At 42.0% G+C, this 21,843-nt stretch overlaps 1 protein-coding gene across 1 annotated transcript in view; it reads right to left on the bottom strand.

The window, feature by feature from the left end:
- The window catches only part of unc93b1 (unc-93 homolog B1, TLR signaling regulator), a 58,072-nt gene extending 39,492 nt beyond the window's left edge, over positions 1-18,580 (bottom strand). The window contains exons 1-2 of the mRNA XM_060926366.1: positions 18,348-18,580; positions 3,789-3,908 (exon numbers count right to left, since the gene is read on the bottom strand). Of these exons, the coding sequence (XP_060782349.1) occupies positions 3,789-3,908 (120 nt within the window). The 5' untranslated portion in view covers positions 18,348-18,580. The remainder of the gene's footprint in view (positions 1-3,788; positions 3,909-18,347) is intronic.
- Positions 18,581-21,843: the final 3,263 nt, after the last annotated feature.

The following is a 21,843-nucleotide window of genomic DNA, read 5'->3' as shown; positions in this document are numbered from 1 at the left end:
ATGTGCAATACCTCTCCTGCTAGATTTTTTTTTTATATATGTTAATACTTTAATTTATCAATAAATTCTCTATTTTCTATTCTCTGTTTATTCTATAATGATGCTGCTGGAATTTTAAAGGGATAGTTCGGGATTTTTGACATGAATCTGTATGGCATCCCCATCAATAGTGTCGTGCAAACACACTGACTTACCCCTGACAGCATCCTGTGAGTCCAGTTCTTGTCCAGTTTTGGTCCAGATGAAAGTAGTCCGGCAAGTTTGTTGGGGTCATGAAAGTAAAACGTTTTTCGTCTCAAAACAGTATGTGTTCAAAAGAGTGATATATTTGCATCACAAAACCATTGCCAAATAAAAAGTCAGACCTCGAAATCGCTTGGCACTATTTTCTCTCCCTCGGTATCACTGCGCGCTGTCATGTTGACATCTGCGCAGGAATCAACACCTTTCCCATTGTTTGGCAGTGATTAGGAGTTCAGATCAGCGGCGCTAACAAGCTAATTTGAGAGCAAGAACAGCAACAAATTTATCACCTTCTATAACCTATACAATAATATATTTGTGAAAATGGTGCGCACTTGCGACTATCCAGGCTGTAGCAACAAAGATGTGGCTGAATCTCCGCACACATTTCACCGTCGTAGTCAGACATGTTGTCGCTAACTTTGCTAGCAGTAAACAATGATGTGTAGTGATGTGTCGGTCGCGAATGATCCGGTTCAAAGAGCCGGCTCTTTGAAGTGAACGACGGGAGCCGGCTCTTCGGTGGGAGCCGAGTTGGGGAGCTGAATTAGTTTTTTGTCCTTAGGTGCCTCAGAGAGAGAGAGAGAGAGAGAGAGAGAGAGAGAGACAGAGTTCAGCTCAGCTGAAGGATGATTGTCTATTTGACAACCATGATCATTGTTTTGTTGCCGTGAATTCCTAAAGCTCATGATATAAATTGTCGCTCATAAATTGACAGGTTCGGTCGGCAACCGCCTTGGCATGGCCAGATTAATCTGCGGTATACAACGAGACAGCAGTCATTATAACAGGAGCATATTTGCTGTTCCAGCGGCTTCTCATTACTGGTGGAGCAGAGTGCGGCACTTTTTTCTCTTTTTACATGCGCTCAAGGTGCCACATATTTTGTTGCACATTGTTCTGTGTTTGTTAAAATAATTTCCAACTTTGCTTCATAGTTTCGTAGGCCTGATTTATACTTCATATTTTATTTTGTGGCATTTTGTTCAAGGTCGAGTGTGAAATAAAGCCATAAAGGATAAACAGTTGATGTCTTCTGTGTATTTTATATTGGTAATATAACACAGTTTTGCATTATGTTTGTGAGAAAATAATTCATTAATTGGTAAGTAAGTTTTATTTCTATAGCTAGAACATTGTTACACTGCTATACTTTACAAAGCTTTACAATGGCTACAAAAACTAAAAAATAAAATGGAAAACATCCTATTGATAAAATATAAATAATAATGTAATTAATTAACTAGTTAATTGCAGCAATTAAATCAAAAATAAAATCTCAGGAGCCGTTTGGGAGCCGAAAGAGCCGGCTCCTTATAGTAAGAAGAGCCAAAAGAGCCGGCTCCCGAAAAAGAGCCGAAATTCCCATCACTAAAACAATGAATGAAACAGCCGTGGCTGTCACCTGGAGGCAGCGCGCAGTGATAAGAAGGGAGAGAAAATAGTGCCAAGCGATTTCGAGGTCTGACTTTTTATTTGGCAACGGTTTTGTGATGCAAATATATCACTCTTTTGAACACATACTGTTTTGAGACGAAAAACGTTTTACTTTCGTGACCCCAACAAACTTGCCGGACTACTTTCGTCTGGACCAAAACTGGACAAGAACTGGACTCACAGGATGCTGTCAGGGGTAAGTCAGTGTGTTTGCACGACACTATTGATGGGGATGCCATACAGATTCATGTCAAAAATCCCGAACTATCCTTTTAATTTCCCTGAGGGAACCCTCCCAAAGGGATCAATAAAGTTTTATCTATCTATAACTTATGCAACATACATGCACATGCATGCATTTTCACTGATAAAAATGTAAAAGGCTAATTAAACAATCAGATGAACTGAGACAATCACATTCTGAAGCAAATTAAATAATCTTATACCGGTAACTTACACACACAAGACAAGTTACATGTATTAATCTAAATGCAGGTAAACAATGAGTGTTGTTTTTGTTGTTTTGTATCCAAATGAGAGTCGGAGCTTACCCATCTGTGTTCTCGCTTCTTGAAGGCCAATCTTGTGGCCGATTGTTTTGAAACAATCTGACTTTCGGTTGTTCGTTCAGTTTTCCATTCATTCGCTTCTTCCATGCAAGGGCGAGATGGCAGTGATATCCAGTGGAGAAAATCAGATGGCTGCTACACTCATTCTCTCCATACTGTGTACTCCGCCATTACTGCTTGGCTCAGGCAATTACTAAAACTTGGTACGGAACGAGACGTCACCGGTTTTAGCAACAACCACGGGGAGGTCACTGCCTCAGCGATATGTCCCGTCCTGTTCCATACTGGGTTTTACCAACAACCCTCGGCTCACGCTCTGGGAGAACTGGTGCAACTGAACTCACTTTAAAAAAAAAAAAAAATACTTTCCTTTTATTGTTTTCATTAATTGTTGGTACTGCACCCTCTTTCAATACGGGCTTACAGCAAACACTCCTCAACAGATCAGAGGTCTCGTACAAGTCTTCAGTAAAATGTGCAGAGCAGAGGAGATACCACTTCCTCGCTGCCCAATGTGCCTGTGAACTTCTCACAAAACGCGTCCAAATCTTTGCAGTTTGAACATTCTTGGGCCATGAATACAACATAAATCCATCTTCTGTCATGTTGCTGCACCTGCCAGCAACACATCTGCGTGGCAGCAATGAAGATAATTGGTATGAAACAATATGAGTCCATAGAGAATTTGTACAACCAGTCAGTCATGAAAAAAGCAACAAAAATCTCTTCAGATTCCACTTATCCACTGTCCTCAGAATATGAACTTCTCTTATCAGGAAGAAGATTCCGAATGCCAAAGTGCAAGACAAACAGCCTCAAATTATCATTTGTTCCAGCCTCCATTAAGCTGTTGAGCAATGTTAAAAACTAGTGCAACGAACACACAGGCACTTCAGCACTAGCACTTTTTCTTGCACTTAGCACTTTTTCTTCACTTTAAATTGCCTAACATCTTTGTACTGCCAGTGTCAAATGTAGTCCATGTTTGCTTTATGTGACAGAACTGTTTTTGTAATGATGTTTTCCTGTAATGGTGTTTTTATCTTGTTTTGTAAAGCAGTGAAACGTAGTACTATGCCCAAGACAAATTTCCCTTAGGGGACAATAAAGTAAAGTTTACTCTACTCTACATGGTGATAAATTAGCTCAAAATGGAGGATCGGAGTTGCAGTCAGCTCTGTGTTTTAGTATAGCGAAAGTGGCGATGAGACCGATAGACTTCCTGTTATGACGTCACGGACGTCAAGGTCATTCACTCAGACCGCTACCTATATAAATCACTTTAATCGTAAAAATTACTATATTAGATTTATTGTTAATGCTTAAAACTATTCCTGTGCCATTCTTGAGGTCTCAAGGCATTTATAAACAAAAGTGAGGCCATGGCTTTGCGTATATGCTTTAAAATAAAGAAAACAGTGTTGATTCATCCCACAGGACTCCCATGCCCCTGAAAAACTGTTAATCTCTACTCCAGATCCATTGCAAACCTGACCAGGATAAAACAGTTCCTGAAAACGAATGATGTCTTGCTCCTACCTGCCCCTGGATGTTGCCTTCTGGTCCTGGAAGCTGTACTTCCTCCTCATGGTCAGCAGGGGGCACCGCGTGCAATTCAGCCTCGCTGTACACGTTGTCTTCTGTCATCACTGCTGCCATCTGGCGGCCAAAACACAGAAAACCATAAAACACATTTTTATCTTTTTAGGTCTCCTAAAAACACGAGGACATTAAAAACAGTTTATTTAATCAGATGATAATAATTTAAACAGGATAATGATGTTTAGGTTTTCTCAACAAGCATATGATTATTAGACTTTAATTATCAGTTATAACGTATGCAAAAGAGCAACACTGGAAATAATACCATTTCTGAAACATATATATATATATATATATATATATATATATATATATATATATATATATATATATATATATATGGGTTGTTTTACAATTAGGGTACAAAGTTTGTGTCACAGGGGTCCAAAATTCAAATTGATTCAAACTGGTTCTTGTACCAGTTTTTAAGTGAAGGACAAGTTAAAGAACAGATTTCAGGTAATTTTTTGACATGTGTGTATGGTAGTTTTGTGTTATCTGCTATAAGATAAAGAAGATTAAGTGTAGCTTTAAACAGGGCTGGGAGAAACAAATGAAGTGATTCTCGGAGAGGACTTTTTTTTGACAATTCAGAATCCACTACTTCCATAGTGCTTTTAAATATAAGGCTGTAAGCTTTGTGTTAGTTGTCTCTAATATTTATGTCCCAATATCTTGACTACATTTTAGGATGAAAATAATCATTTTAGATATGTTATTTTATATTGAAAAATTAGCTGTCTCGGAGAGGACATTTTTTTTTTTGACACAATTACATACTAATTTGATCAAAATAGCCTGAAAACTTACTGGCATTCAAAATTAAAACTTAACTATGTTTCCAGTGATATGGAACCAAATATTTGTTTTATGGTATAATGATTTAAGTGCATCCCTTTTGGAGCTACCTGTTGTCAAAAAAGCACTTTTTCTAAATGACACGAGTAATTTTGCTAAATATGACATATATTGCCATACATTCACCAAAAATAACGTTATCACCAATTTTTTTTTTTTTTGCATGGTAAATAGAGCTATCACAGGGCTACAATAAACAACCTAGTTTATTTAGTCAAGCCTTTTAATATTGAAGATAAGTGTTAAATGTGATTTTTAGCTTGCGTACCCTGATTGTAAAACAACCCATATATGAGTTGAACAATTTTGTTTAGAAATGAGTCATTAAATTTTATTAGGTGCTCCCAAACATTTACAGATTGATGTATGACCACAGCCCTGGTTTATTTTATGATTAGGTAAATATGTACTACTCTATTTATTAGAGCCATTAAAATGTTTTACTGCGTTACTTTAGAGCAGTCCTTCTCAGTGGGGCAGGGGGCGTGGTACGATGCCGGGGGGCGCGTGTGACCCCGGGGAACATGCTTTTGCCGTACTAGAATAAAGTGTAATTGCACATCCACTACAGTAGGTGGCAGAGGCGCTCTCATTGTCAGGAACAAGCCGTCAAGAGACACCATGGAAAAATATGTAACAGGGATGAAAAGAGAGACGGAGATAATGAGACAAACGACAGTCTCCCGAAAGCTAAGACGAGGAAATATGACGAAGAAGAATATGATTCTTCTTCTCTTTGCAACATCTTATCTTTGTGAGACTGGCTTCTCTGCTGTTGCTGCACTGAAGACCAAGTCCAGGTCCCAGCTAAACATTGAGCAGGAGCTGAGTATCATGCTTCAAACCCCACTTCGAAAAGCTGTGCACTGCAAAACATGCTCATTGTAGCCATTAATCCTGACTTCCTCATTTTGATAAAATAAAATTATATATATATTAGGGCTGTAACAATATGCGTATCGAAATCGAAATCGCGATACGCAGAGCCACGATCTGTGTCGCGATACAAGAAGGCAGAATCGCGGTACACCCTTTCAAACTTCTCCTCAGCCCAACTTCTCCTCAGCCCAAAAACAGAGGTGCTTCCAAACTTCAATTTATGAATACTTTACTTTTTATTTAAATTACATTTTAAACTTACTTAAATTACTTTTATTTTTTATATCTATTAGTAAGTCGTTTTTTCGCCGACCTGCGACAATCTTCTGCGAGTCACGCAACGTCCACACTCGCCACTGGCAGAGCATTCATTTCTTTTAGGCAGTCGCCATTCTGGTTGCGACGCGGGGAGCGAATCTGTAAACAAGCAGCTCATTGGCTGGCTAGGTGTGCCACAAGCCAATCACAATCACTTGACTGGAAAGGCATGCAGTGTTGCCAGATTGGGCGGGTTTAGGTGCTTTTTGGCTGGTTCTGAACATATTTTGGGGTGGAAAACGTTAGCAATACCTGGCAACACTGAAGGCATGTCTGCTTGGGTGGAAGCCTTCTGCGGTACTTACATTTTGACACGCGAGCAATGTTTCACTATAAAAATTCCGTAATTTCCATCTGTTTTCCGCGATCACAGAAAATCATTGGCTCTATGAGAGTGAGACAGTGAGAGAGCCACCCCTATACCCCCCCCCCCCAAAAAAAAAAAAATCTTAACGGATTTACACAATTTGGAAAAATGACTTTTTCAGAACCGAAAAAAACTGAGCTTCCGGCTCAACAGTATTATTTTGAGAAATAAAACAGTCTTTGGATATACATTTGTTCATTTTTGCATACATATTACTCATTCTCTGCAGTGGTCTGAATTATTTGTTATTAAATAGTTAATGTAAGTAAGTAAATGTTAAGTCAAATTTACTACTTTAAAAATACATTTTAAAAAAATCGTGGGTGTATTGAATCATGGGTCAAAAATCGCGATACGAATCAAATCGTGAGTTGGGTGTATCGTTACAGCCCTTATATATATATATATATATATATATATATATATATATATATATATATAAAAGCACAAATAGTTTTATTAATTTTAGTTTTGTAGGTTAAAGTGTTTTATATATTGTGCTCCTTTATATGTTGCTGATCAATTTGAATTTATTATTATTTATTGATTTTATTTAATTTTATTTTTCAGTATCAAATGGGGCGCGCCCCACTATTTGAAAAGGACTGAATTAGTCGGTTAAAAAATGTTTATAGTTTAAATAAGTTTTTTTTTTTTAATTTTGCAAATTGCAAGCACTTTGATGGACTTTAACCTTGCTCTGGTTGTCAGGTTCTGTGGACTTTTCAGCCTGCTGTTCATCTACTTGGCCACTAGATGCCACTATTCAGCATTATATTTTCTTTTATTTTTCTTGGTTTACACTTGTCTTCATGCTATTGGCTAAGCGAATCATTGATGGCAAGTAGTTGATTGGTTGGCCTATATATATGAGTTTGTTTTCTTTCCACTTTGCTGAGTTCTCCTGTGAGCCACCATGTCAGTACTTGTCCTGGGTTTTTCACTATAGCTGTTTTGCTCCACTGTTCTGAACTGCCTTTTGACCACTGCCTCTGTTTTCTAAGAAGAGGATGTTTTGCTTTTGACTTTCTTGAGTGGATATTTATTTTGAACTCTGACTTATTTTTTGGACACTTAGGAGCCTGTGATTTTTCCGTTGGATTTTGTAACCTGGGACTTGATCTTTAGTTTCCTTGAACTGCTGATTATAAGTGATTTTTGAACCTTGAACTTTTGTGCCAAGTACTGTTTTGCCATTTTTGGGTTTTCTCATTTTTTGTGCATTTTTATGATTGACCTTTTGGATCCGGAGTATACATGCTAAAGCTTTATTTTGATTTTTGATCTGGTGCTCTCAGTAAAGACTTCCCTTTTGAAAACGCTAATTCTCTGCATCTCTGTCCTGAATCTCTGTCTCATTCCAAGGGTGGCCTTGAGGTTTAAGATGTTCCATCCCCATCTCAACCAAAACCCTGACAGAAGAACTCAGCCAACAATGGACGGAGCAGAGGATATACCACTTCCTGAGTCCGATTCTGTGCCAGTGCCTGACCCCTTACCTGCAACTGCCCCCGCATACGACCCGGCACTCACCCTCCAGCACCTGGTAGCAGCCGTCACCAGCCGAGAGCAAACCATGCGCCGTCATGAAGAGGTCTTAGCCCAGCGGGGGGTGGAAATGGGAAGACAAGCTGGTGTGCTGACCAAGATCCACCAGGTCCTCCAACTTCGTCAACCTACACAACCTGCCCCTTCAGCCTCTTCAGCTCCTCCAGCCCCTACAGCCATGTCTTCCAACGAGCACTCTTCCTGTGCACAGCTGTGAGCCCTGCCTGCCTGCCCCAGAGAGGTACAGTGGAGACCCTAAAGGTTGCAGGGGCTTTCTAACCCAGTGCCGTCTGTCCTTCGACCTCCAGCCTGCTGCCTACCCTACCAAGCATTCCCGAGTGGCCTACGTCATCACACTCTTGACTGGAAGAGCCCTGGCCTGGGCCACAGCCTTCTATGAAAGCAACAGCCCTGTTTGCGCTTCCTTCCTGTCCTTCTCCAAGGAGATGTTGAAGGTCTTCTCCTCAGAAGTCAGCGGTCGCATCGCAGCCAACAAACTTCTCCAACTTCGCCAGGGCCGTCAGTCGGCAGCGGACTATGCCATTCAGTTCCGCACCCTAGCAGTGGAGAGCGGCTGGGGGGAGCAGGCCTTGCTCGCTACCCTCTACAGTGGATTGGCTGACCACATCAAGGATGGGCAATCTTCGTGGGAGGAGGCTGAAGACCTTGAGTCGTTGATCTCTCGAGTCATCCGGCTGGACAATCGGCTGCAGGAACGAAACAAAGCCCCGAAAAGCTCCGTTTACCAAGCAGTTCCAGTCCGTAGCAGCCCAGCAGTCGACTCCTCTGACGGAAGACCGGAGCCCAGGCAGCTGGGGGGAACTCGACTGTCTCAGGCAGAACGTGATGGGCGAATGAGGGAGCGTTGCTGCATTTACTGCAGAAAGCCTGGACATTTTCGCAGCACCTGCCCAGAACTCCTGGGAAAAGGCCAAACCCCGTCCAGCCCCAGGAGATCTGTGACGGGGGTGACATCGTCTCCTGATCTCCCGTTCACTGGCTTCTTCGTTCCTGTAACTCTCTCCTGGGATCACCAGCGGCACTCTCTCCAGGCCTTCATTGACTCTGGTGCTGCCGGCAATTTCATGGACCTCTCTCTAGCACAACGTCTGGGGATTCCCACATCTGGCCTTGACCCCCCTCTGTCAGTGACTGCCTTAGATGGATGACCTTTGGGTGGGGGTCTTGTAGATCTAGTGACCTCTACCGTTCATGTACGGATCGACAGTCACCAGGAGGAACTGTCATTCCATGTAATCCAGTCCCCAGAATTTCCCATAATCCTTGGATTCCCCTGGCTGACTCGCCACAACCCTCATCTAGACTGGGGCTCACGCATGATCCTCCAGTGGGGCCCTACCTGCCATGCCAGCTGTCTTGTCTCAAGTACCTGTCCCGAGTTTCTCAAGCCTCCCGAGTTGTCCCAAGCCCCTCCCGAGTTGTCCCAAGTGCCTCCCGAGTATCATGACTTGAGAGAAGTGTTCTGCAAAGGAAAAGCAGCGGCCCTACCACCTCACAGACCCTATGATTGTGCCATTGACCTGCTGCCCGGCACCTGTCCACCTAGGGGTCGTATCTTCTCACTCTCTGCGCCAGAACGCCTAGCCATGGAACAGTATATCAAGGAGTCACTGTCCTCAGGCTTCATTCGACCCTCCTCTTCTCCAGCCGGAGCTGGCTTCTTCTTTGTGGGCAAGAAGGATGGAGGCCTGAGGCCTTGCATCGATTACAGAGGACTCAACAAGATTACTATCCATAACCGCTACCCCCTGCCACTAATGTCATCAGTTTTCGAACTCCTGCAAAATGCCACCATCTTCGCCAAATTGGACCTTCGCAACGCCTACCATCTGGTCCGAATTCGTGAAGGAGATGAGTGGAAGACTGCATTTAACACCCCAACTGGCCACTATGAATACCAGGTCATGCCATTTGGGCTCACAAACACCCCTGCTGTGTTCCAGGCCCTTATTAACGATGTCCTTCGTGGCATGCTGAACAGATTTGTTTATTTAGATGATATTTTGATTTTTTTCTAAGACCCCCTCCGAGCACATCCAGCAGGTCCGACAGGTTCTCAATCGCCTCCTCAAGAACAACCTTTTTGTTAAAACTGAAAAATGTGAATTTCATGTTCCCAAGGTGTCCTTTCTCGGCTATGTCATCTCTGAGGGGAGGATTCTCATGGACCCTAAGAAGGTGAAAGCAGTACAGGATTGGCCGGTTCCCAACACAATCAAGGAGACGCAGAGATTCTTGGGCTTTGCAAATTTCTACCGGAGGTTCATCCGTAACTTCAGCTCCATTGCTGCCCCCATCTCTGCGCTCACTCGAAAATGCCACTCCCCCTTCTCATGGACTCCGGAAGCTGGCCAGGCATTCAGGGCTCTCAAACAGCGCTTCACCTCCGTTCCCATCCTCCGTCATCCTGACCCCACTCGACCATTCATTGTGGAGGTGGATGCCTCGAATGTAGGGGTTGGAGCAGTCTTATCCCAGAGATCCTCTGATGGCAAGGTCCACCCTTGTGCCTTTTTCTCTCACAAATTGTCTCAGTCAGAGGAGAACTATGACATTGGCAACCGGGAACTCCTGGCAGTTAAGCTGGCATTGGAAGAGTGGAGACAGTGGCTAGAGGGGGCTCATCATCCCTTCCTAGTGTGGATTGACCATAAGAATCTGCAGTATATCCAGCAGGCTAAGCAGCTGAACCCTCGCCAGGCAAGATGGTCTCTCTTCAACAGATTCGACTTCACGCTCTCCTACAGACCAGGCTCTAAGAACCTCAAACCTGATGCACTTTCATGCCAATTCCAGCCAGGCAGTCTAGAGAGCCCCCCTGAGACAATCATCCCAAGTTCTCGGCTCATTGCACCAGTCCGCTGGGGCATCACATCTATAGTTCAGCAAGCACTGTGCAATGACCCTGGCCCTGATAATGTTCCTGCAGGTCTCTTGTTTGTTCCCAGGTCTGTACGTGGTCAGGTTTTCCAGTGGGGTCACTCCTCCCAACTGGCAGTCCATCCTGGGTCATCTCGAATACTGGAGTTCCTTCAGCGACGCTTCTGGTGGCCAGATATGAAGGAGGATGTGCAGATCTTCGTGGCCAGCTATCCCAACTGCATCCAGGGAAAGGATCCACGCCAGAGGGCCCAGGGCCTGCTCCACCCCTTGCCCATTCCTCGCAGACCATGGTCGCACATCTCTCTTGACTTTATCACTGGTCTGCCTACCTCTGAAGGTAACACCACCATTCTTGTTGTTATTATTGATAGATTCTCTAAAGCCTGTCGCTTCTTGCCTTTGCCCAAATTGCCCTCTGCCTCTGAAACTGCCAGACTAATATGCGACCATGTGTTCCGAGTCTTTGGTCTTCCCCAAGATGTCGTTTCAGACTGTGGACCCCAGTTTACCTCCTGCTTCTGGCGAGCCTTCTGCAAGCTAATCGGGGCGACTGCGAGCCTCTCGTCGGGCTTCCATCCCCAGTCTAATGGGCAGACAGAGAGACTGAATCAAGACCTTGAAGCCACCTTGAGATGCATGGTCTCGACCAATCCCACCTCCTGGTGCTCCCAACTCCCATGGGCTGAATACGCTCACAACACGCTGAAGTGCTCAGCTATAGGTATGTCGCCCTTTGAGTGTCAGTTTGGCTACCAACCGCCTTTGTTCCCTGAACAGGAGGTGGATGCAGGGGTCCCGTCTGCCCAGCAGTTTGTGCGGCGGTGTCGGCGTACGTGGGGTAGAGTCAGACGTGCCTTGCTGAGAGCCTCCCGACAGTACCAGCAGCAGTCCAATCGCCGTCGGAGGGTGGTCACCTTCCGACCTGGCCAGAGGGTCTGGCTCTCGGCTCAGGATCTTCCTCTGAGGGTGGAGAACTGGAAGCTGGCGCCGCGGTTCGTTGGTCCCTTCAAGGTGCTCCGCTGGGTCAACCCTGTGGCCTACACTCTACAGCTGCCCCGCTCCATGAGGGTCCATCCGACCTTCCATGTCTCCCGTCTCCGCCCAGTGGTCACCTCACTGCTGTCTCCGGCTCCTCGGCTCATCGATGGCCAGGCCACGTACACGGTCAACCGGCTCCTGGATTCCCGCCGTGTCCGTGGGTCTCTTCAGTATCTGGTGGACTGGGAGGGGTATGGGCCGGAGGAGCGCTCATGGGTGCCATCCAGAGACATACTTGACCGCTCCTTGATCAGAGACTTCCATTGCTTACATCCTGATCGGCCTGGGATCGTCAGGAGACAATCTTAGGGGGGAGGTTCTGTCAGGTTCTGTGGACTTTTCAGCCTGCTGTTCATCTACTTGGCCACTAGATGCCACTATTCAGCATTATATTTTCTTTTGTTTTTCTTGGGTTACACTTGTCTTCATGCTATTGGCTAAGCGAGTCATTGATGGCAAGTAGTTGATTGGTTGGCCTATATACGAGTTTGTTTTCTTTCCACTTTGCTGAGTTCTCCTGTGAGCCACCATGTCAGTACTTGTCCTGGGTTTTTCACTATAGCTGTTTTGCTCCACTGTTCTGAACTGCCTTTTGACCACTGCCTGTTTTCTAAGAAGAGGATGTTTTGCTTTTGAATTTCTCGAGTGGATATTTATTTTGAACTCTGACTTATTTTTTGGACACTTAGGAGCCTGTGATTTTTCCGTTGGATTTTGTAACCTGGGACTTGATCTTTAGTTTCCTTGAACTGCTATAAGTGATTTTTGAACCTTGAACTTTTGTGCCAAGTACTGTTTTTGCCATTTTTGGGTTTTCTCATTTTTTTGTGCATTTTTATGACTGACCTTTTGGATCCGGAGTATACATGCTAAAGTTTTATTTTGATTTTTGATCTGGTGCGCTCAGTAAAGACTTCCCTTTTGAAAACGCTAATTCTCTGCATCTCTGTCCTGAATCTCTGTCTCATTCCGAGGGTGGCCTTGAGGTTTAAGATGTTCCATCCCCATCTCAACCAAAACCCTGACACTGGTGTTAGCTTTCTGTTACTATCTCTTATGTTAACGGGTCGGTTTTGACCCGTGTCTTAAATCAGCCATAAAATACCCTAAAAACAATTATCATCCAGTTTGTTTCTTACCTCTTGGTTACCTTGTTAGGCTTCCTTATCCATGAAGAGACTGGTTTTAATATTTTTGTTGTGGCCCCCTGGGCCTTTCTTTTAACAGCATACCCCTTGTTTTCAATATAAAAAAAGTGGTCGAATGAACCTCAAGAGAATAATGTAAACAAATAAGGTTGTTCTGTTACCTGACTATTACTGAGGGGTATTAGATCACATCTCTTAAATGTTCAAAAAAATATTTTAATATTATCAACTATAGGGTGGCACGGTGGTGTAGTGGTTAGCGCTGTCGCCTCACAGCAAGAAGGTCCGGGTTCGAGCCCCGTGGCCGGCGAGGGCCTTTCTGTGCGGAGTTTGCATGTTGTCCGCGTGGGTTTCCTCCAGGTGCTCTGGTTTCCCCCACAGTCCAAAGACATGCAGGTTAGGTTAACTGGTGACTCTAAATTGACCGTAGGTGTGAATGTGAGTGTGAATGGTTGTCTGTGTCAGCCCTGTGATGACCTGGCAACTTGTCCAGGGTGTACCCCGCCTTTCGCCCGTAGTCAGCTGGGATAGGCTCCAGCTTGCCTGCGACCCTGTAGAACAGGATAAAGCGGCTAGAGATGATGAGATCAACTATAGTAACATCTATGGTGTTTCGGGTCAATTTCAACCCATATATATATTTACTTCCAGAAAAGGGCAAAAAACAAGCCTTTTTTTTTTCTATTGACTATCAGTGGCCTCATTGCTGGATCTGTACACTCCAGCAAGGAGAAGAACACCAATGTAGGCATCCAGGCATACCCAGATTTTTATGCCATATTTGCCTGGCTTACTGGGCATGTATTGCCGGAACGGGCATTTTCCACGGAAAGGGAGAAAATGTTCATCTATTGTCACCTCTGGCCCTGGGTTGAACATCAGTGGAAGGAGTTGCACCCATCTCTCCCAGACATCCCTGATGGGAGCAAGCTTGTTAGATTTTGCTCTGGTGTCTCTGTTGTCAAATCTGAGGACTCTTGATATCATTCGAAAGATCTGAAGTGACATTGTTGCCCGGAAAATATTCCTGCCTGTCAATGGGCAATTCCATGTAAATGTCAACCTCACCATGCAAAAATAAAGCAATATGTAATACATCAAAACCACTCCGGGAGATATCGCCTAGGCCTGTATTTTACAGATGTGAATAAGTTGAACCAATTTGTCACAAGAATTGTTCCCTTCGCCTTAATATGTCAGTCTTTCTTTCTTATAATGTAAAACCCAAGCTAAAATCAACTTTGATCATGTACAATTCTATATTATTGCCATAAGCCACAGAAATGTATGCTAAAATCCGCAAAACAATAGCCATCCTAAATATTATTTAAGAACTTTGATAGTTTTAGCTGATATTTAGAGAGTTTTTCAAAGGGTTATGGTGGTTAAATTGCTGATTTTCTAAACATATGCCATGTCTATTTCAGACGCGTCACATCCATAACGGAATTTCGTCACATCCATAACGCTGACTTTTCCTTCCGAAACTCTGCATGAAATACAAAATATTTTAAACAAAGATTTTTTAATATTCACCTTGGACCCCTCTATCAAATGGATATCTCCATTTCGACATTAGGTTTACGATTTCACAGAGTTTGATAAAAACGTACAGTCACCCAAGAAAAGTGATACTTTTTCTGTCACATCCATAACACATCTTTTATTGGCATTTTCTGGCATGCCCTAGATGTACTATGGGAATTGTTCTTGTTTTATCACTTCTCCAGTATGGTACAGCTTTAAAATATGCAACACCTGTTTAAATACTGGAAGACAATAAAACATGCACTGGGTCATTTGTTGCCATTTTGAGTTCAAGTGTCACGTCCATAACGCTGGAATTGCTCCAATGCATCCCAGACACTATCAGTGGCCTCATTGCTGGATCTGTACACTCCAGCAAGGAGAAGAACACCAATGTAGGCATCCAGGCATTCCTCATCAATGTCATTCCACATGTTGCCATGAACTTTTTTCCTTCAAGGTTTGTCATAGCAATTATGACTTTTTTTAGTGACAATGGCATAAACAGATCAAAACATGACTTGATGTCACTTACTCTCGTCACAGCAAACCTTGTGATCCCAGGGGTCATTTTGATGACATTTGCAGCAGCTGTCCTGCCATGTACGTCAGGAGGTACTGAACTCCAACAGATGTTGCCACTTTTGGATCTGAATGTTTTAGCAGGAGCAGTTTCAGCACTGGTGACCTCCTCATCAGACTGATCAGATGTGTCTGTGTCTTCCGGTTGAAACGCCACATCATCTTCCTCCTCAGAGACCTGCTCATCTCCATCGCTATACTGCTGTGTCCTCTGCCTCATTATCAGCAAAGATATGATCCAGAGCTTGGCTTACATTCAGTCCTCTTCTCATTGTTGCATGCTGTAAATTGGAGATGTGTACTCTGCAAGTCACCAACTCTAAACTCAATTGGCCTTACATGCCTGGACATGTCTGTCTTTGTTTGTTCTGTCAAACAGGCAAAGAGAAAAGCCCCTGACTGAAGCTCAAGTGGTTGAAGGAAGAGCTGGCTGTAGGCTGTTGGCTGATTGTGTGTTTATGATTTCAGTTTTGGCATTTATTGTTGTTTTATAATCTTATATTTTAACTGGGTCGAAATTGACCCTAACAACACAAAGGTCACAATTTTCACCACAGCATTTTATAATTTAGTAAAATTATTTTTTTGGATTTTATTTTGTTTAAATAGAAGTTCCTGACAAAGTCAAAAAGTCTTGATGCAATAAACAAATTTATGTAGTACTTTTATGCATGCTAAACCTAATAACGGGTCGGTGCCGACCCTAACACTTCTTTTCTGTTACAAAGTTAAAGTTATTCTTTGTTGTAAGTTTATCTATATTTTTTCTTTTTCTTTAATGTTAATAAGGATACAATGTTATGCAGAGGTGTACTTATAAGTACTTATATTATAAGTACACCTAACACCATTGTTATAAGTCTTATAACAATTTAATAGACAAATTATACTATTTATAGTCGCGGCGGAGAGTGGAGGGGCGCAAAATGTTTTCTTCTTCCTGGGGGGGGGGCGTAACAGAAAATAATTGAGAAGCACTGCTTTAGAGCCACAGAAACCTGACCAGTTAAACTGTGACTCAGGTATTGATTCAGTCCATTAACTAGTTTAACCCATAAGGACCCAGTGTTACATGGGTGTAACATGACATTTGATGGTCTAGAATTTTCCATGTAAACTGCTATCTGTAATTTTTTTTTTCATTAAGTCCCAGTATGACACCTGTATAAGGTCCTGGGTGGTCATGTGTCCAGTCATGTGACTTTTATTTGGTGAAAAAAACATTCCAATAATGGCTGACAGTAGGGGGAGACATGCTGGTCAGAGCAGCTCATGCTAAAAAGTTTTTTTTTTTTTTTCATTTTTAAGGCAAGTTTAGAGTCATTTAACAACTGTAATGAAAATATAAGACATGCTGTTGTAAATATTTGGTGTCAGAATTATGTTTACTGTGTGTTTTCATATAGAACAGGTAATAAAAATATCGTTGTGACATATATGTAACATAGGGACTTCATCCTCAAAACCGCTGTGAAAAAAATGATGACATATGTCACATTTAGGCAAATATCATAGTATTTTCAGTTAATATGATGATGTTAAAGTAAGAAACTATTTTGTCTTAACTTGACAACATATTGAAACAAAAATACTACAATCATCATGTTTTACTCAAGAAGAATTAGCACGTAATGCTAACACAAATACCAATAAAATGCATGAGGAATACTTTTCAACCATCAGCACATACAATTAACAATATAATAGTAATAGATCAATATCAATTAATTAATAACCATCAATAACAATAATAATATAGCAATAACAATGACATACTAAATATTTTTCTACTTTCAGCCTCATTGAAATGTTTTGTCATGTGTTTTGGCATGTATTTGTGGACCTAAAAAAAGCATTCGATACCATTGATCACAGTATATTATTAAGTAAACTAGAAAAGTGTGGTGTTAGGGGAGTTGGGTGGAGCTGGTTGTCGAGCTATTTAAGAAACAGGCAACAGTTTGTGCAGATAGGTGACCATAAATCTGATTTCATGAACATTACATGCGGGGTACCACAGGGGTCAATACTAGGTCCGAAATTATTCATATTATATATCAATGACATATGTAGAGTTTCACAACTACTGAAATTTTTGTTTGCAGACGACACCAATATTTTTTGTTCCAGTGAGAATTTGCAGCAAACTTTGGAGACAATCACAACTGAAATAAATAAACTAAAACTATGGTTTGACAAAAATAAATTATCATTAAATCTAAGCAAAACAAAGATAATGTTGTTTGGGAGACACAAAATAGATTGTAATGTAGATTTGATAATAGACAATACTAAGATAGAAATGGTACAGGAAATTAAATTTCTTGGTATGATTTTGGATCATAAAGTCTGCTGGAAACCTCATATAGGATACATACGAGCAAAACTGGCAAAGTGCTCGGCAATTCTGTGGAAAACAAAACATATTCTTGATTGCAAATCTTTGCGTACTCTATTACTCGTTATTTTTGCCATATCTGACTTACTGTGTCGAAGTTTGGGGAAACACCTACAAAACCACTCTGCAGCCGATATGTACAATACAGAAAAGAGCAATAAGGACAATAAACACTGATAACAAGCGCTTTGCACTTTTTGTTAAGCAACTGTGTTTTGGATTTGAAAACTGGATTCTGTTCGTTAGTATTCCAGAGTTACACTCAGTTTTTTCAAAGACCTCTAACATGAGGTACCGTTTGTGTTCAGTTTACATTTTTGTGCAATTATACAAGAAAAATGCAAATATATGCAAGGCATATAAGTCTACATTTTTGTTTATTACTGAAGTGAAGATGTACAATTATAATGTTATGTTGATGCAAATAAAAAGGCAGCTTATTTGGTTTCAGCTATCAGTTGCATTCATTCACATTAGTAAAATAAATTTATCTTAAAGACCCAATGTGACATATAGGTCACATTTCAGATCTACATGAAGGAAGGGTGCCACTGAGAAAAAAACGCTAGAATTGTGTTCTACAGGGTCTATTTAGTCTGTGTTATGTCCCCCATAATTTTCCTTAAAGGGGTTATGGGTCTGGGTCTTTATGGGTTAAACACACTTTTCCTAGTTTTATTAAAACTGCAGTTGGGTTCAAGATTATGGTTGTTGATTAGTTTAGAAACCTTTGATTATGAAATTACTAAATAAATAATAACTATAACAGCTTTATTAACAGTTGATTAATAATAAAATCCACGCAATTGAAGCACATGGCCCAAATACCTCCCACAGGTTTCTGCTGGAATATTAAAACGTGGATGATTATTTACAGTCAGGGAAATCACCTGCACTCATACTCAGGAAATATTTGCAAAACCTCTCACCTGGACTGCAGTGCTGTGACTCCTGTGAGAGTTTAAGCAACCAGAGAGACAAAAGAAAAGCTCCTGTAGCAAATCTGTTTCTTTTCAAATAACAGTCCTGGTCTTAGTTGGGAACATCCCCTTCTCTATCTGCAACTCAGAACAGAATTAAATTAGAAAAAGGGGAAACGAGAAAGTAGCGCTTTCTCACTTCCCTTTCTGCCATGTCCGGTCTTAAAGGTACAGTACCCTAATTTAATCACAAGACCCGGATGCAGCTGTGCTTAAAGGGCTGATGACACGAACATGACTCTTCTTCTTCTTTTTTTTTTTTTTGTGCTTATTAGGATTATAGTCGGCCGACGGCCTGTATAGGTTCGGTAGAGCAGGAGTTTTCAAAGTGTGGGAGAGTCAGCCCCCCCTCGGAGAGCAAATAAACAACAGCGCCCCACCTTACAATTTTTGTTGTTGCTATACTTAATGTTCCATTCGTATTTTAAAAAAAATGGTTGTTGTACACATTATTTTTTTCTTTTTCACATTTTAAACATCTGTGCTTTTTAAAACATCTTGTTTTACACATTTTAAACATCCCATAGCATCGTTAGCTAGCATCTCTTGGCAGACAACACACTGTGGCAGTGGAGCGTCTTCAGATCCAGTCCATGAAAATCCAAACTTTAAATAATCGTGGTCATACTTCCTTCTTTTTCCAGTCCCCCAGGATTCCGCGGGCCTTTTTTTGTGATTGTTGCGGGCTAAAATTTCTGATGTTGCGGGGGGTTTTCCAAAAAAATTGCGATGAAAGTTGCGGTGTTTTTTAGGTTTCTGTTGCGATTACATTGCGGGAGGAAGTGAAAGTTGCGAGAAATTGTTGCAATTTTCTCTTTTTGTGATTAAAATTGAGTGATATGTTAAATATTAAGTTATTACTGAAAAACTATTGATTAAAAAAACAAAGAGAAATGGTCCTATAAACAACTTTACCAATATAAAAGATTACCAGGACTACAAAAATGCAGAAAAATAGGCTTTACTTATCCAAATGCACCTGTTGGTTCAAAAGTTAAAGTGCATAGAACCTCACAGCACAACATGAAGTTACCTTAAAATATAATATAAATGCCTCAGCTGTGTGCAGGCAGTCTCTCCTGAAGACTAAATTAAACAATAATTATAAACTAATAAAATAAATGGCTCAGGCTTCATAGAAGAAAAAAAAAACAATTTGAACAGAATCTCACAGTATGATGCTGAAGCTACCTAAACAATGGAAAATAAAATACCATTTTGGCAAAAATGTTGGCATCCATTAACTTCTTGTATTAAGTAAAAAAAAAATAAAGTGCACACAGTCCTTCACTGTAAACATAACACACTTTCAGTGTTGCCAGATACTGCTGACGTTTTCCAGTCCAAAATATGTTCAAAACCCGCCAAAATGCACTTGAAATCGTCCAATCTAGCAACACGACGCGCATGCTGCTTCTCTTGAACACACGGAAGTAGGGCGGAAGGTAGTCTGTCGACGTCACCTCAAAACGACGCCAACGATTGGTCAAATTTGCGGGAAAGTTGCGGTGATTGGATATAATTGCAACACCGCCCTGAATTCGCGGGGATTGGTTGAATTTGTGCTGAAGTTGCAAATCGCAACATCCTGGAGGCTCTGTTTTTTTTGCTTGGCCCAGACTTTGTCTCCTCACTCACTGTAGCTTTAGGTACTAAAAACTGATCCATTTTGTCTCTCACGTTGCGCCCCCCCTGAAGAACTCTGGCGCCCCCCAGGGGGGGGCGCGCCCCACACTTTGAAAAGCCCTGCGGTAGACGATACACTTGCACAATATTCTCTACCATGGTGTGTAGTCAGGAAGAGGAGGATTGCTGGAGCATGGATGATTTAGATGGGGATGATGGTAGTTGGGGCGGCACGGTGGTGTAGTGGTTAGCACTGTCGCCTCACAGCAAGAAGGGCCTGGGTTCGAGCCCCGTTGCCGGCGAGGGCCTTTCTGTGTGGAGTTTGCATGTTCTCCCCGTGTCCGCGTGGGTTTCCTCCGGGTGCTCCGGTTTCCCCCACAGTCCAAAGACATGCAGGTTAGGTTAACTGGTGACTCTAAATTGACCGTAGGTGTGAATGTGAGTGTGAATGGTTGTCTGTGTCTATGTGTCAGCCCTGTGATGACCTGGCGACTTGTCCAGGGTGTACCCCGCCTTTCGCCCGTAGTCAGCTGGGATAGGCTCCAGCTTGCCTGCGACCCTGTAGAAGGATAAAGCGGCTAGAGATAATGAGATGAGATGAGATGAGATGAGGATTATAGTCGGCCGACGGCCTGTATAGGTCCGGTAGACGATACACTTGCACAATATTCTCTACCATGGCGTGTAGTCAGGAAGAGGAGGATTGCTGGAGCATGGATGATTTAGATGGGGATGATGGTAGTTGGCAATTAAGGAAAATGCATAAAGCCAAACGACTGAGAGTTAAAGGTTCTGAGGAGAGATGGAATGTTGTTGTGAGGTTTGAAGATGGTGGAGTTAAAAACATGGATCCAGTAAAGCTGACAAAAATAATTAAGAATCAGGTTGGAGAGGTTAAATATGCTAGGATTCTAAATGATGGCAATCTATTACTAGGATGTACGTCTGAAGAGCAAGTTGGGAGGGCTGAAAAGTTGCAAGCTATTGGAAAAGCAAAGGTAGTGAAGGTGGCTAGAGTTGGTGATCAAGGGAGTAAAGGTGTGATTTATGGGATTCCCTTGTCAGTGGAGATCAAGGAGCTAGTTTGGCATCTAAAAGAAAGGTGTGACGCTGTTCAGAGTGCAAAGCGGTTAACTAGGGGATTTGAGAAAGTGGAAACTAAGTCGATTTTAATTCAGTTTAGTACTAAAGAGATGCCTACAGAGCTTTATTTTGGATATATGAGATACAGTGTGAGAGAATTCATCCACAAGCCAATGAGATGTTTCAAGTGTCAAAAATTTGGTCATGTTGCTAAAATGTGTAAAGGGGAGAAAAGATGTGCAAAATGTGGTGGGGCTCATGATTATGGAGAGTGTGTAGAAGGAACTACTCCTAAATGTTGTAATTGTGGAGGACGTCATAGTGCAGCTTATTGGGGGTGTGAAGTAATGAGAAGGGAGACAGAAATTCAGAATATGAAAATGAAAAGCAAAGTTACCTATGCAGAAGCAGTTAAAAGGGTGGAATAGTCAAGGACTAATGGAAGAATTATTAGAGGGGAATTAGCCACAGATAAAGAATGGATGATGAGACAAGAAATTATTAAAGAGAAGGAGAAAAAAGAATGGGTGGAAAAGAGAGATCTAGTTATCTTTATTGCAGGGGTGATTAATGCAACAGCTGAAGTTAAGTCCAAAACAGAGAGAATTCAAATTATTGCCAAAGCAGTGACTCAACATCTGGGTATGTTGGGTTTAAAATGGGAGGGGATCAGAGATGGCCTTAGTGTGGCATCAGCAGGCCAGGAGGGAAGTAGTGTGGGATGATCATACTGGTT

Source organism: Neoarius graeffei, chromosome 7 (genome assembly GCF_027579695.1).
Source record: "Neoarius graeffei isolate fNeoGra1 chromosome 7, fNeoGra1.pri, whole genome shotgun sequence".
Classification (NCBI taxonomy): Eukaryota; Metazoa; Chordata; class Actinopteri; order Siluriformes; family Ariidae; genus Neoarius; species Neoarius graeffei.
The sequence above is the reverse complement of the archived record's forward strand: the minus strand, read 5'-3'. Positions and strand labels throughout refer to the sequence as shown.